The sequence below is a fragment of the Schistocerca gregaria genome, chromosome X (assembly GCF_023897955.1).
Source record: "Schistocerca gregaria isolate iqSchGreg1 chromosome X, iqSchGreg1.2, whole genome shotgun sequence".
NCBI lineage: Eukaryota > Metazoa > Arthropoda > Insecta > Orthoptera > Acrididae > Schistocerca > Schistocerca gregaria.
Genome location: NC_064931.1, coordinates 289,641,361 through 289,658,546, shown reverse-complemented (window position 1 = coordinate 289,658,546; position 17,186 = coordinate 289,641,361). Strand labels below are relative to the sequence as shown.

General features: G+C 42.9%; 1 protein-coding gene across 2 annotated transcripts in view; it reads left to right on the top strand.

Moving 5' to 3' along the window:
- Positions 1–17,186, top strand: part of LOC126298752 (uncharacterized) — an 86,716-nt gene that overhangs the window by 14,419 nt on the left and 55,111 nt on the right. For both annotated transcript variants that reach the window (XM_049990197.1, XM_049990198.1), the window contains exon 2: positions 3,317–3,437. In XM_049990197.1, the coding sequence (XP_049846154.1) occupies positions 3,317–3,437 (121 nt within the window). The remainder of the gene's footprint in view (positions 1–3,316; positions 3,438–17,186) is intronic.

The following is a 17,186-nucleotide window of genomic DNA, read 5'->3' as shown; positions in this document are numbered from 1 at the left end:
TCAACATGGTGGCATTGCCGTCAGGGTTCCTCCAAGCCATAATCCATAGGTAGCGGTCATCCACTGCAGTAGCAGCCGTTAGGCGGCCTGAGCGAGGCATGTCATCAACAGTTCCTGTCTCTCTGTATCTCCTCCATGTCCGGACAACATCGCTTTGGTTCCCTCCGAGACGCCTGGACACTTCCCTTGTTGAGAGCCTTTCCTGGCACAACGTAACAATGCGGAGGCGATCGAACCACGGTATTGACCGTCTAGGCATGGTTGAATTGAACTACAGACAATACGAGCTGTGTACCTCCCCCCTGGTGGAATGACTGGAACTGATCGGCTGTCGGAACTTCTCCGTCTCATAGGCGCTGCTCATGCATGGTTGATTACATATTTGGGCGGGTTTAGCGACATCTGTGAACAGTCGGAGTGACTGTGTCTGTGATACAATATCCACAGTCAACGTCTATCTTCAGGAGTTCTGGTAACTAGGGTGATGGAAAACTTTTTTTGATGTGTGTATGAACGCATGGTGTATAGTTTTTCGGACATTCCCGAAAGAGCAGTGAGCGTCTCGCAAAGGGTGAAGTTGCTATACTGATAAGGTGCTACTGTTGTGTCAATGAAAAGAGGTTGACGAGGAGATTAGTGTTCGATGTCCCTTCGACAACGAGGTCATTAGAGACCTAGCACAAGCTGGTATTGGGGAAGGATGGGACAGGAAATCGGCTATGTCCTTCCAAAGGAACCATCACGACATTTGCCCGATCAATATTGGAAAATCACGGAAAACCTAAATCAGGATGGCCCGACGCGGGTTTGAACCGTCGTCCTCCCGAATTATCAATGGAAAGAGGTCGAAGGACAGAGAAACCAAGAAATCGCAACAAGGTGTTGGACTGGGAGGCTGGGGCTTGTCTGCTCTAGAAAGTAGGGTAGTTGGCGATGTGTGGCACACCTGACGACACAGTACAGTTCTGGTGTAGGCACAAATGTTCCAGAGCACACTGTTCAGCGCACATCGTTGCATATGGGGTTCATAAGAAGACGTGTTCCATTGTTTATCCAACGTCATTGACAGTTAAGACTACAGTGCACGGGGGAGCGTAGAGATCGGACCGCGGATCAGTGGAAACGTGGTTGGTCATACAATTCGTACCACGTCGATAGTCGTTTACAGATACGTCGTCATCCAGGCGAACGGCTGCTCAAAAGACGCACTGTGCCACAAAACCCAGCCGGTGGGGGCTGTGTTATGGTATTGGGGAAATTCACCTTGGCTGCTTTGGGGCCTGTAGATGTAATCGAAGGCATCGGGAAAGAAACCATGCGAAACGCAACTGTCACGTCCACGCTCCCAACACGCAGTGGCTGGCGTTATGCCTTACGGGACAACATACGCTCACTGGAAACTGTACATGTTCAAACTGAAATTGTTAGTTATTAAAAGCAAGTAGAATTTGGGGTTTAAAACTTCGCTGATATGTGCCACTTCGTCTAAATTTCCGCTGCTATAAAGGTACATTGAAGAGAAGTAACTTCAATCCTCTGAGTGAATGGTTGTGAGGAGCAAGGTAATTCTCAATTATCTCGATCAGAGTTAAAGCACTCCTCGCTTTAGAAGGAATTTTCAAAGGCAAGTTAATGCCTGACGTTCCAGTGCCATAGAAAGTCTCACCTCAAGAGCTTCATTGGATTCTTGAGACTACATGGGCCTGTGTCTTTTAGCCGTTCTGGTGTATTCAGAAAGACTTGACAGTTTTCTAGGCATATTTATTTCTAAACAAAGCGTAGGCTAAATGACGAAGCCCCCAAATTACAAAGGTAACTTAACAAATTTGCTTTCCTAGCAAAGAAAAGAATAAAACCTAACAAAAGAATGGAAGAAATGTCAAGTTTTTAATACACAAAGCGAAGTCAGTAAATCCGTATATCCAAGCTAGGTAAATTTTCTGTTAATATTCGTGAAGATAAGAATTTGGTTTTTAATTCCGTCACTGAGTTAAAAAAACCGTGCCATCTCTTGGTTCTCTGATGTACTATGCCGTGGTGGTTAAATGTCCGAAAAGTATATAAAAATTCGTCCAGTAGTTTTAGAGATTAATGTGTCCAGACACGACGGTTTTACACTTCTATTATTGGTGCAGATCTGTACAGCTTAAATATGCCGTATCCGTGAATCATAATCGAATATTTTGTTTTTGTAATCAATATTCGTCTCAAATATGTTAAATTTTATTTGTGATATTTGCCTAGTATGACTGATTGGCTACTCTTTATAATCCAGCCGCGCGGTCTCAGGCGCCTTGACACGTTTCGCGCCGCTTCCCCCGGCGGAGGCTAGAGTCCGCGCCCTTCTAAAAGATTTGAAGAATGGGACTTCCCCCCAGGTCGCCACCAGTCACCGACAACGGTCGCTCGAGGTAGTGCAGAACCACGATTAGTCGCTCAATACGTTCAGCAGCAATTCATGATTCCCGGCCACAGCACCACTCCAAACGCAGCTATTTGTGTTGTGATGTGAACGACAGCCTTCGGATGAGACGGTAATTCCACAGTCAGGCTGTTACTAATCTCCGACCAATGGTGCGTGGTACACAGAATGTTGACCGGAGCCAATTACGTGTTTCCGAGTGACAAGTGCGGACGCAAAGGGGTTACGATGTGGTAGGTGCACAAAACGGCGATGCTCCCTTGTGGTGGTCGATCGGAACCTTGACGACGAGTATACATGCCCTCACGTTCCCATGTATTCCAATATCGGACCGCTGTCACATCCGAATGTCCCACAAATCTGGATGTTGCACGATCCGAGCAGCCGGCCAAATGGAGATCCCCAGTGAGGCCTCTTCCAAATTGTCAGTTGCTGCAAGACACTCTCACGTGGACACGAAATCTTCGTGTACTTCGGCGGTCACACAACATTTGACGTCTTCCACTACCCTGACATACCCTACGAAGCCTAGTAACAACTGACATCCGACCATGTCTTCCGGCTGCTTCCCTTTTCTTGTCAGCCTGTGTACACAAAAGTAAAGTCATTGTCACTTCTCACTGCTCGTACTTACGAGATATATTTGGGTAACAGCCAAGAGTTCTTTCCCACGAAAAATTACAAAAGTACACATTAAACTTAGGAAATCTGTGGGAGGTGAGATGTAAAATTCGTTGGACAAAATTAGAGTAACTGTAACCAGTTGTCTGCCTTCTCAGTAGTTGTTCACGAGTGTTAATATTTCCATGTTAATAAATTATTGCTATTTGAATGACTTGTCCAGTCTTACCCGAAAGTTACAAAATAGAAATGTAGTTTAATTTTTGTTTTCAGCTATGCTCGTTCCTGGTCTTCATAGAGATGATACAAAAACTTTCTTTTCCCTCTGAAACAAACTGGTCTCCGCTGCGGCTCCTGGGGCCTGCGACGTGGCTACCGCTGACCACTGACACAGGTATGTGCTTTCATTGTTAAGCTATAGCTATGTGTTAACCCGACGAAAATACAGATGCCAAAACAATGTAAATTATGTCCGCATCAAAAAGTTATTTTTGCAGCAAAAATCTTCATTTTTAAATGTGATTAAATTCGAAATTTCAGTAATTTGTCCAGTTTGTGCCTGTTTTCTTGCTGAAAGGATTTCTCTGGTTCAGGAGAAATGTTAATGAATGAGGCGAACGAGTCCTTTCTGTACTGATAGTGAAAGCTACAGGTTGATGACAGAACTTTTAATGAACATCACAAAATGAAATTTACTTTTACGTGTTTTTCCTCCTGTATACATCCAGCAGTTTTCTTTAATGAACATGATTAATTGAATTAAGTAGTTCTCAGATGAAACTTCTTTTTTCTAAAACCTTTTTTTCTGTATCTAAATCAATATTTAAAAAAACTTAATCCTCTGCCTATGTTTTTCACTGCAATATTCTGTACATTTATTCTGAGCTATTGCTTCCGTAGGAATACTCAGCTTTGTTGCTCGCAGTACTTCGTTAAATTCACAGAACATGCGTTGTCAAGTAACGAACAATCAGCTTTTGTAGCCCCTTTATCAGAAATGAATATTTTAATAACAGATGGCAAAATTTAAGTTAAATTAAATTCCCCCTCCCGCCACCAGCTCTTTCATGAACAGCAGTGTGTTTAATTTGAACGTCTACACATTCTGCCTTCAGATTGGTTAAGTGTGTGTTGTTACTCCTATCAGAAACAAGAAGACAATGTACGTGCCGCCAAAGAGGACAAATTCCCAGATTCCGAATGGATACTTCAGGATAGGCATACCCAAAGAAAACAACAAACGAAGCTACACTGGTGTGAAAAACATCAGCACTAAAGTAACTTTAGCATGTCCCTGACAATTAACATAGTTTGATGAAACTTCGACACTTAGAAAGAACTGCTACTGTATTGTACAGAAGGTAACTGAAAGAAATAACACGAACATAAATGGCACTTTCGTTCAAAGACAATAATTATTCCGAAGTTAGAGATTAATGATGGTCCCCTGGACATTAAAAAGGGGGATTGGTTATTAATAGGATGTGCGATCACCGCAGATGACAGTGCATGCTCTGCAAAGTGCTCCCATGTTGAGCACAAGGCTGGTTAAGAGTTTTTGTGGTAAGGTGTGCCATTACTCCAGCAGTGTGGTTGACAACTGGTGGATGGAATTTAATTTAGGGCAACAGTATGTCAGTCCATTCGCCGAATATCCTCTCGTTCCAAGAGCTTTTCCACTTGTGCTGTTTGATGCGGTCGTGCACTGTTACCCATGAAAATGTAGTCAGGACTGAATGCACCCCTGCAAAGCCGCCCATGGTGAAGGACCAGTGTCACCATAACGTTAACTGGTGTGTGTGCCCTATTCAAAGATCTGGAGTTTAGTACAGTCATGCAACCTTCTCTCTCACACCATAGCACCTGTGCAACCAAAACGATCATGTTCGACTATATTCCTGGGTACACTGCATGTTCCCACCTTATATGAGGGTACGTCCAGAATCACTACTCAGACGGTATCTGCTCTTATCCGAGATGATTATAGGACCCACCTCCTCCTTGGTCTAGTCCCTGTGCTCTTGGCACCATGTAAACTGTGTCGACGATGTCCGGGTGTCATCAAAACACAAGTTACTGGTCGTCGGGCAGCTGTACCACACCCTTGCCACTGTTGACCGTAAGATTGCGTGCTGGGAGTCCTGTTAAATGTGGTCGCCATTGCACCCACATTTGGAAGTAGATCCATTCTTGCCTGTAGCCGACATCTGTTGCTATAGTTGACCGTGATCAACCACCAGCGCTCCTTCGGACAGCAGTGCCTTTGTTTCGGAACACTCCCCATGCACGTGAAACTATTCTGTGACCAATGCCAAACTCCTGTGTTGCACTAGTCATACTTCGTCTCTCTTCCAGTTCCCCGAGGGTTCTTCCCCGTGTCAAGTCATCCAGATTTTGTCTACGGAACGAAGAATACCACACAATGCATAGTGCACAGTAAGGACCAGCTGACTGATACTTCCCTTTCCCGTTCCTTCAATTGCGTCTTCTTGGGGGCCGACTCCACTTGGCGTTAAAGTCATGGCCATCTCGCGCCATGTGACGTCAAAGTTTCTTCGTACGACTGGGAGACCGTTGGCAACATTATTCTGCACATTATCATTGCCATCCAGTAGTTAACGTATTACGTTATTTCATCTACCTCGTCCTTAAGTTTCGCAGTGTAGATTGGCGGCAAATCTTCCTTGGAGATTAAAACTGTTTGCCTGACGAGGGCCCGAACCTCGGGACATTGCCTTTTACGGTCAATAGTCTTACCGAATGAGCTATGAAAGCACTATTCAGATTTCTTTCTGGCGGTACCTCTACTACATTCTAACATTTGCAGAAACTCTCCTGCATACCTCACCAGACTAGCAATTATTAAAAAGAGGCTTAGCCACAGCAAGAAACTTCTAGAATGAATCTTTCATTAACTAGTGGAGGATGAGATTCTGAAACTTCCTAAGAGTTAGAAACTTCTTGGGCCGCACGTCCTCGAACGGGTGAATTCCACATATTCATGCCAGGCACAGCGAATTTCAAAACAATCTCCCTTGTAGAGCAAAAAATTTAATTTTAAAATATTAGTTACTTTGTGTTCATGCCATTTCAGTGTAAAGGAAACGGAATAAGCGAGCTTTAAGAGCTGTTGAAACTGAGTGGAGTTCGGAGTTTATTCGACCTACTCGTATAGCTTCACACGGAACGCGATAGCTTGCTAGCCGGAGAGGTGAGCCACACTCTGTTGGTTTGACACACCGTCCAGCCTGTGTATAAAAGCGGTTCTTCACGCGTATGTGTACAGTGAGTAGTAAAGGGAAAGAGAACTGGCCTAGGATTGGAAGATTGGCAGAGACAATGTCATCTTCGGGGCAACTCGGTTACAGTTCTGAACAGATCAAGTGATGATTTAGAGCACAGTGTAACGATTACGTGGGTTTTGCATTTCTATGCCTTAAATCTTCGGCTTCGTATGTGTGCAAATAATGTTGCTTGGGAGCACTTAATGAACGTTTGGGTTCAGGCCTATTGTTATTTGCTATGATTGCATATTCAGAGGATGGAATTCTGTCATTGGTTCCAGCATTTTAAGTATCGAAAGCACGATCCATTGTCAACTGTTGTTCCTATTTTGTACAGTTTTTATAAAAACGTTCAACATGTAATTCTGGAAATGATTTAATGCAGTACACACAATTTCGCTAGTATTTTTGAAACTAGCTGGCACATTAAAACTGTGCTGGAGACGGCTCTCACACCTTCGAGAATTGCTCAGGGACATAGTTTTAATCTCCCAGCTGGTCTGCACTTCAGATTCACTTCTGGACTTTGTACCCGAATACCGCGTAATGCTTCACTCCATTCGTGAATCACCATCTCTGCGGCAATCTGAAAAAGGACGACGTAATCAGGTCAAAATTGTTTCTGAAGACAGAGGAAACAGCGTAGAAAGTAATGGAAATATTTTGATATTACAGATATCGTAAGTTACTTTGTTTCTTTTCCCATTCGAAATCACCACCTGAAGTTTGTCCGTATAATTTAAGCACAAAATTTATACCTCTCTGTAAGGAGTTTGTCATTAGTATTTCACGATCCTGAAATACCCCATTAAAAAGTTCTCTTTTCTTAGACACGCAAGCCTTAAAACTAGGTTATCCAATACAATCATATACTTGTACATAGGCTTTAAGGCAGCGCCATTGTCAAAACAGAGTGACTTTTCCCTACTTCATCCTATTTAGGGAAGAGGCTATTTTTGGTGAGGAAGCACGCTCGAACTTGCATGGCTGACAGCAGTAAACATACGGAAGTCCTTACTTCATTCAAGAACACATTTGCTAGAAAAGGTTTTTAGTGAATACCTTGGGAGAAATTCAGTGACAACTTGATTGGACCTTTCACTTTACCTCTCCCACCATCAACGCATGTATTAACAGTTCATGCTGCTGGAAGACGTCCCTTCTCAAATGCGTTAAAGAACGGAGATCCACCGCATTCCACTATGGCAACTATACCGTTTATAGATAAGTGTTTGAGAGCGAAGGTGGGTTGGGCGCAATAGTTTGAGTTTGGTCTCCCAGATCACCAGATTTTTCACTACTGGACTTCGTGGTGCGTGGTTTGTGGAATACCACATCCATCACAAACCAGGCAGCACACATGAGAAAGTAGTATCATGAGTTTTTGAAGCCACGACAATCATTCGCAATATGTCAGGACTTTTCGAGAAGATGAGTCAGACATTTCTTCTATGGTATCAATGGCGACATTGGAGACAGGAATGTTGTATAAATTTGCTGTAATGTGTTTTAAGAAAAGAAGTATTCAAATCTAATTTGTTTCCTTCTTCCACATTTTATTGGTTCAGTTCACTTATTTACTGTCCTTGTTGCGAACAAAAGTTCGTTCATTTTCTCTGTACGTTAGAAAAATTAAAATGTGCCCTTCAGATTTCATTATTAATAATGCACCACATTCGTCTGTTATTGCTGTGCTGTTTCTGTAGTACAACTTATGCTATCAAATTAATGGCATTAGAGTACTTTCAGCACAGTTGATTTAATAGTCGAACGTAGCCCACTAAGCATTACAGAAAATTCACGTCTAACATAATCAACCATGGATAGGAATTATCCTAGCTTTGGATGGTCGGATGACTCAATTATCAGCTGATCCAGTTACTAACTGAGATTTTTGCCATAACAAGTCTCAGCTGCTGCAAGTTTAAGACACTTGAGCGCTCGGCGATGATGGGCTGTCGTTTTATGACCGTAGCTCCACAACAGTGACTTTTCGCCCCATGTTTACCTAGAAAAAATTGTTAGAATCTGCGTACCGTACCCTACTGACTTTACACTGTTTTTCTCTACCCTGTATATGCCAACAGCTATCCCACAGCTGTATAACCGAATGTGCACTACCGCAGGAGTGCAATTTAGCTAGAGTAGGATAGAGAAGAGATGGAAATTACTGGTAAGGTGATCTGTGCATAAATTCATGCTCCTGCTGATATCACTACCCTCACTGTAAAATAAATGTAAGTGAATAAAACTCTATGTAAATTCACGATATTCATTTCCCAAGTATCTTGAGTTTACTTTCACTGGTTTATGAATTTATACTAGATCAAAATGTAAAATTTGTTCCCATTTAAAAACATAACTTCCGAAATACGACACGTAATCTAGTGAATTACTAGTGCATTCCTACAAAATTATACCATTCAACGGATTTATTTCATTATGTCATTAGCTAGTTTTACGAAGTGTGCTTTCTGTGTTACTGATTAAATACACTGCTGCAGGTATGTACTCAAATACTGAAGCAGGTGCTGTTGGCGTCGAGAGGGCAAAAACTTTGGGATGCTTCAGGAATAAGCATTTTTCTAACCAGTCACATAAGCAGACATTAGGTTTCCATTAGCTGCGTACAACTGACTTCAGCAAGTTTTCCCATACTGCTGCTGCACTCGTTTCTGATCTAACCTAAATGACAGTGTTCCATGAAGCGAATAGAAAGCTTGCAGGATGTTGGCGACAATAAAGATAGTGACAAGCGTCATTCATCAAAGCGAACCGGATGCTGTACAGCCAGTTAGCGAGATTTGAACTCAGACCGCATCCAAAACTGGGCGAATCGTATCAAGCGAGAGCCACTATCCCGCTAGAAAATCTGTACAAAAGGCCTTAGAACGCCTTAGAGGGCCACCTGCACTCTGGTGGAACGGTGAATGTCGCATTGCAATCAAGAACAGGCGAACGGAACTGCAAGGGTTGTGGGCCAGACCATCAGGAGAGAAGCTAGTTGTCTTTCGGCTCGCGAGGGCAAAAGAACCGCGAACAATTAAAAAATGCAAAAAAAGACGTCAGTTTCTGAATTCCATTAATCGTTCCACAGAGGCCACAAGAATATGGGAATCCACAGTGGATTACGCAGATGGATCCAAGAAAGAGCTCTTCACTATTTCGTTATCATCCCAGACAACGATCTAAAGAGTCACATACCACCATAATTCAGCATCGTCAATGCCGAATTGTATGTGATTCTGATGGCTCTGAAGTTCGTAAAATGTGCCCAGACGACTGCTTTCCTTATCTGCACCGAGCGAGGTGGCGCAGTGGTTAGCACACTGGGCTCGCATTCGGGAGGACGACGGTTCAATCCCGTCTCCGGCCATCCTGATTTGGGTTTTCCGTGATTTCCCTAAATCGCTTCAGGCAAATGCCGGGATGGTTCCTTTGAAAGGGCACGGCCGATTTCCTTCCCCATCCTTCCCTCACCCGAGCTTGCGCTCCGTCTCTAATGACCTCGTTGTCGACGGGACATTAAACACTAATCTCCTCCTCCTCCTCCTCCTCCTCCTCCTCCTCCTCATCTGCTTAGACTCGTAGTGTACCCTGCATATCATTCAGAGAATGTACCCTGCAAAGAATCTCAATCAGAACATGCGGGACAGTTTCTGTACAGAAGGAGCGTGAAGACGTGTATTTGAGTTAAATATTGGAATATGAGGAAATTTTTTGATAACGAGACCGCAGATGCAGCAGCTAAGCAGGCTTGTGGTAAGAATAGACATCATGTGAGATTCCTCTGCAATTATTTAGGTTATTGGTGAATACGATTTCGGGTATGTGGGACAGAGTGACTGGAACCAAGTGAAAATAACCTTCGGCGGTTAAACAGACGACTCGACGGTCGCTACTTCCATCCAGTCTCCCAGCGAAACGACGACATTGTAGCTTGGTATTGTGTGGGGCATTATACATTGTCATGGCCTCTTCTTGCATCGCGAAGAGCGTTCTGAATGTAACGAATGTGGCATCATAACTACTAAGTCATACTTCAACTGAATTTTGTTACTGAACTGAAGACATTGATTTAACTAGAGATACTCCGTCTATTCGAAGCAAGATTGGACGAGTTTACCATAAGTTTTTGAATTTTTTGAATAATCTGCACCCATCCCCAAGTTGCTGGGTCTTTCCTCATTTTTGTGTCACGGCTCGTGATGCGACGACCATCAATGCAGGCGGAAGAGCACGAGCGTGCAAATCACTGCCGTCTCTGCTGCAACGACAGTAGCTCGCTGTCTTGTAGTTTTCGCCAGTTGTCATCTGAAACCCCGATTCCCATTATCAATCATTTTAATAATGTCAGTAGTAACTCTTCGTCTTTTTTTAAGGCTCACTCGTCTAACACTTCTTAACCTGATGAAACATTGAATTGGAGGAGTTTTGGCTTTGGCCTAGGTGGATGTCTGGCTCATAGAGACTGCCCGCCAAGGAACTGACATTACCACACACGGCTGTAATACGTTAATTTCCATAGTGTACTATTATTTGTAACCAAAGACCTCTAGTTTCAGTTCACAACTTGCAGACATCCATATCCAGCATATGCACTGTTTATTGTATTATTATTATTATTATTATTATTATTAGTAGTAGTAGTAGTAGTAGTAGTAGTAGTAGTAGCAGTAGTAGTTCAAATGGCTCAGAGCACTATGGGACTTAACATCTGAGGTCATAAATCCCCTAGAACTACTTAAACCTAACCAACCTAAGGACATCACACACATCAATGCCCGAGGCAGGATTCGAACCTGCGACCGTAGCGGTCGAGTGGTTCCAGACTGAAGCGCCTAGAACCGCTCGGCCACACCGGCCGGCAATTAGTAGTAGTAGTAGTAGTAGTAGTAGTAGTAATCGTCTGTGACTGAATGATAAGGAGAAATATCAGTGTCAGTGATAATTGTTGTAAAGTTCCCACCAAAAATAATTCTCAATGCGAAACGATTAGCAGCAGAGGGGAAATAATGTCATTTGTATTCACTTGTCAGTCTCTTGTAGCTGACACTATCCCACATGTAATAGAACTAAGTAGAACCTAGTTTGAAGCTTTTCCATATGTAAACACAACTGTGCTGCTACTTTGGCCGATATTTGTTAGCTTTGTCGAAAGTATACAGCTATTAAAGGGGCCTACCGATCTGATCTTCCACTTACATCAGACACATAATTTACGTAACACGTGAAGTGCGATACGGCCACTGCCTGGAAAGCTGTAAAAGTTTGAGCACCTCTCAACTATGCTTAGCGGAACATGAAAGATGTGATTCCACTGATATCAACTTTTCACGGAATGACAAGTTTCTCTATGTAATAGCGCGAGGCAACGAAAGTACTTTCGTGCGTCGGTCAGTGCCTTTTGCGACGTACGCGACACCACTATGCCGCGTAACTGCACGAATATTGCTGAAGGAACTGTTAATCGACGGAACCTCGTCGATTCTCTAAATTGTTCATGAGGATCGCCAGTCTGGAGGTAGCACGCAACAAAATCTTAAAAAGTCACAGCTGTGACATGCTGGTCAGTACCAGACAGGAATCCAGTGGTATCCAAAATAAAAGTAAACGGCTACTTCAAGGGAGTATTCTCAATTCATCGGAATTGAGACTACTCCCTTGAAGTGGCCGTTTATTTGTATTTTGGAAACCATTGGATTCGGTCTGGTACTAGCAGACCTACTGTGGCCCGTGGAAAGTTATAGCGCTGCAACACATTCTATAGGTACTGGCAACTGACTTCATCAAAGGCATCTTCTATGTCGATGTTCAACGATCCTATTGTTTATGTTTGGTACATCCATGAGAAGAAGGTCGTGTCTCTGAGAGCAATGTCCATCAGTGATCTTGTTGGGAACAATAAACGTCTGGTTAGGCCCGATTATATCTGGAAGATTCTCTTTTGGTCTTCCTGCTATTATGCACGCCATTATTTTTAAGTTGGCATATAACGAAATTCTTGGCCTATGATAAGTTATTCTTCTTGGTTTCGAAGTTTTGTGTGCAAAGACTGTAATTCCTGGTTCATTTTCTGAATATATTTGACCCACACTTTCTTCCTGTTTCATGAGCTCCGTGAATTCCGCTTTGATAACTGACCAGAATACTTTGTAAAAGTCATACGCCGTGCCGTCAATGCCCCGACGCCTATAGCGTGGTGTAAGTGCTTTTGTGATGTCTTAAGTTTCTTCTTCGGATATGGACTCTATCAGCATAGTGTCATGTTCGTTTGTGAGGGGAGTCATGCAGTGTTGTAGTAAACTCACTGTCTTCGTAGGATCTGGCGGCTGTTCTGCGAATAATCTGCGAAATGGTCCTTAATATCTTCAGTATTAGCGGTGTTGTTCCCGTCAGAAGACGTTAGATTTCCGATAAATCTGTCTGCACCGTTTCGATCTCTACTCAAGTGGTAATTGCCCGAATATTCGTCTGGAATGTAACCCTTATCTTTGCAAGTGACTATTTTGCCTTAGAGTTCGGTTTCCCATAGATCTAGGATAATTTTGAATGTCTTCAAATCGTGGGGCAGATCTTCGCCGTTTTTAGTTTCTATTGGTGTTCTCGAAAATCACATGAGTTCGATGTTTTTATTTCTAGTGTCACTGAGTCTGCACGGTACGTTTCTGAACGGTTTTCGAATTCCAGATTTCACCAGTTTATCCCACCATTCAAGAACGCTATTAAAGAACCGGTTCCAATGAACCTACGTTCGATAATATTCGCAGAATTTTGTTTTTTTCCCATTCATCGTCGAGCAGGTTGCGTTTAAGCTTCCGGTACACCTTTCCCATTACGCTCGATCGGGGTGAACCTATTTTAACGACAGTTGCATGATGGTTCTAGAAGCTGCCGGGGATTACTTCATAGTCCTGTACATCTATTCCTGTTTTATAAAGTCTGTACCGTCTCGAGACTGACAGTGGAGATAGGTACGTATAGTGGGATCGCGTAATAGCCAGTCGATCTACGACGTTTATCAGTTTTAGTCCTCCAATCACTTTATTTAAGGGGCCGCAAATAGAGGTCGATCCTATTGTGTCTGCCGATCTCTCAACACAATCAAAGTCTCCTCTCATTATTGCGTCTCCTTTTGCATGTCTAATAGTTTCACTAAAAACTTTTCTCTACCAGTTGTTGTTCGTGCCTGGTGGGGCATAAAAGTTTAATATTGTTTTACTTCATTTAGTTTGGCTTTGATAACGTGTCCATCCGGTTGCTTTTCTAAGTTCTCGAATTCCACGCCCATTCTAGTTAAAATGAGCAAACCCTACCGCTGTAGTCGACATCGTTCTAAACATTCTGTTGCTGTTGTAGGTTCGTCCCTTCGCAAGCTACTTCCCAAAGGACGGCAACGTCCACTTCATTGTTTCTTTAAGAATTTCCTCAGAACTCTCAACTTTTTCACTTCTTATTCCGCAGGCATTTAGCGTGAGTAGAGTAAGCGCTCTACTGTTGTCCACTGCAAGCTATTTGTCAGTTTCCGTGTCCATTCATAGTCCGCTACTTAACTGTCCTCTCAGGATTCGTTTCCAGGAGGTTCACTGTCCATTTCTCTTTTCTCGTCGTCTCGGTATTCTCTTTCTGCCTTTTTCTAATTTTTCTGACGTGTCACATTTAGATTCTGTTTGGCTTTCACTCTCGGTGTCTTGTCAACACCTTGAGATTTTATAGCGTTTTCGTTGGTAATACTTCCCTCTGCTGTCTTAACTGTGTGCTTTGCAGATCGCTTGGTGACACTGACAGCTGTTTCCGCACATCTTCTACATCTACATGACTACTCTGCAATTCACATTTAAGTGCTTGGCAGAGGGTTCATCGAACCACAATCATACTATCTCTCTACTATTCCACTCCCGAACAGCGAGCGGGAAAAACGAACACCTAAACCTTTCTGTTCGAGCTCTGATTCTACCTTACTTTCCCGTTTACATGTTCTATTCACAGCTTTTGTGGTTTCACACAGCTTTTGCTGTATCGCTGTCTGGCATGTTGTTTCTTGCAATGGCTGTTCACTTTCCTGCTGTAGACGGCTCACGGGGCTCGCCACGTATGGTTGTCGGGATTGAAGAATATTTCTGTCCGCGTGTTTTTCTATCCCAATCTGTATTACAGCAGCGTTTTCAGGCTTTGTTTCCTGTGCCGATTTATCTTCAGGGTCTTCTTCGAAGCTTGTACTGCCCTTTTCTAATGACCGTGCGTTATTATTCTGATTTCGATGAGAACAAGGACTACTTCAATTTTCCGAGTCCGTTTCGTTTTATTGCTTTTGAATTGAAATCTCATGGACACTCTGTTTTCCTAAACAATATCTGCAAACTGGTCTTCACCTGTTTCAGCCTTTTCATTGTTATTTGATTCTTTGCGTATTTCATTTGTTGCTGGTCTCTTGTTCAAGGGTGGAAATTCCTCTTCAACTTAACTAGGGGCTGGTCAGTGGACTCTGTATTTTTGGTGTTGCCCGTCGCAATACTTAAAGTAATCAGTTCTTGCGCCTCACGTACAATCTTGTCCGCTGTTGCAGATTATTTTGTAAAATAAACACGCTCTCTGGCCAGTTTTCTCGAAGATGTCCTTGTTTATAACACATGGGACATGTGGGAGTTTTCCCACCATATATTGTGTGTGCCTTGCAACCGCCCACAAGAAGGGGGGCGGGATATCGAAAGTAGCAACCATTCGTACTGATCTAATCCCGTTGTAGTACTGAAGTTTCTATCTAGTAGACCATCTTTTGAATTCGGTACTTGTCTGTAAGTGGAAAGTACCTGTATGAAGTCTTTGTCTACCTCTGGGGGAAGATTTAGCAGCTTGACAGTTTTCAGTTAACTGTTACTTATATCGATGGTACTCTCTGAATCATCATGATGACAGAATTCAAACTTGGCCTGGGTTTTAAGTAATATTCTATCTAACACAACAGAACTATTAAATCCAGCAAAAGCACAATTCTCACTATCGATTTAAATGAACTTAGCATTTTAATCAGAAATATCGAAATTTTGATGCAGCCAGTCGTGAATTTCCTAAGCTATAGGTTCCATATGTCTTATATTCTTGTTGAAAGCGAACCTCAAATTATTTTTCTTGGTCAAATTCATGGACATTATTTAGGGGTACGAAGCGGAACCTCCGATTCACAAACAATACACAACGACGACGAAGACAATGAGCAATAAGTATCTGTACCTAATAGTTCTGTGGCTGCTCAACGAACGCAATACACACGTATCGTAACACTTGCTTACGTAACCAGTCAGCTACAACACGGAGCGCCGCAGCGCATCTCCACGCGGGCTGAGCGCTAGGCTGCGACTTACGACTGAGTTACCCAAGCACGACTCACGTCCCGTCCTCACAGCTTTACTTCCGCCAGCACCTCGTCTCCTGCCTTCCAACCTCCTAGGAAGTATTTGGACAGCTTAGTCGGTAGAGTACTTCCCCGCAAAAAACAACGGTGCCGACTACGAGTCGCGGTCCAGCACAATTTTAATCTCCTACGAAGTTTGATATCAGTGTACACTCCGCTGCAGAGTGAAAATTTCGTTCTGGATACGTCAATCGTTATCTGAAACAGCACTAAGACTCCAAAGACACTGAACTACCTCGCTGGCTGTAGTAAAGGCATGCAAAGAGTTAAAAATGCCTCTGCTGGTTGCAGTTCTTTCTGGACTGATGATTTCGCGGAAGTTAGAATGCACTTAATAAGTTATTCTCAGATAAAATACTGTCTCGTGAAAAACTAAGAGCATATGTGAACAATTAAAAAACTGTGCAAATTTTATTCAAGAAGATGGGACGAAAATAAATCGAAAGTGCTTTCGTGAAATTTCTGATTACTAGTAGGTAACTCAATTAACAATGGCAAACACAAAATTACATTAGTCATACGATGAAGCACGTGGTATATGATTCCATGACATAAGAGAATCAGATAAAAATAAGTCCATATGCTCTAGAATACTCGGAGCAGTATTAAAACAGTGGGGATGTAACGAAAGCCATACTTCAATCTCATGCATCGACAATGGAAATGCCGATACTGTTCCGCGATCTCTCCATGAACAACGGAAGTTGTCTGGAGACGACTGAAGGTAGATCAATAATCGTGAAAGTGTTGCAAACATAATATTAAGCCAAGTTGCGCAAGCACTGCCACGACCTCACCTTAATTCGTGTAGTTTAGAGCGTGGGAATGGCCATCGAAATGTAACCTAAACTCAGTACACAGCCCCGATATGCATGAAGATCCAGCACGACCACCAACAGGAAACGCCAACTGTAGGTAACTGAATGCAGAAAGCAGAAAACAGAATGCCTTTGTCTAGCCTTCGACGGGGCATGCTTCGACCAAACACTACTGCACGGGCATTTGATTGGTGAGCCAACGGCCGGCCGCTGTGACCGAGCGCTTCTAGGCGCTTAAGTCCGAAACCGAGCTGCGACTACGGTCGCAGGTTAGAATCCTGCCTCGGGAATGGATGTGTGTGATGTCCTTAGGTTAGTTAGATTTAAGTAGTTCTACGTCGAGGGGACTGATGACCTCAGATGTAAGTCCCATAGTGCTCAGAGCCATTTGAACCATTTGTAAGCCAACGTTACTTTCAAAATACCGACTTAATTAAAAAAATGAACAAACTGAAAGGTGACTTTCAACGGACGGCTTTCATCACACTCCCACATATTAAATATTACCCTTTGGAATGTTATAGGAGGGCGATCAGCAGAAGAAATTTCAAAAATGATCGAACCTTTCACATGTATACCACATGAGCATAATGGTTATCTATGATTCACAATAATGTAAAATGGCCTTT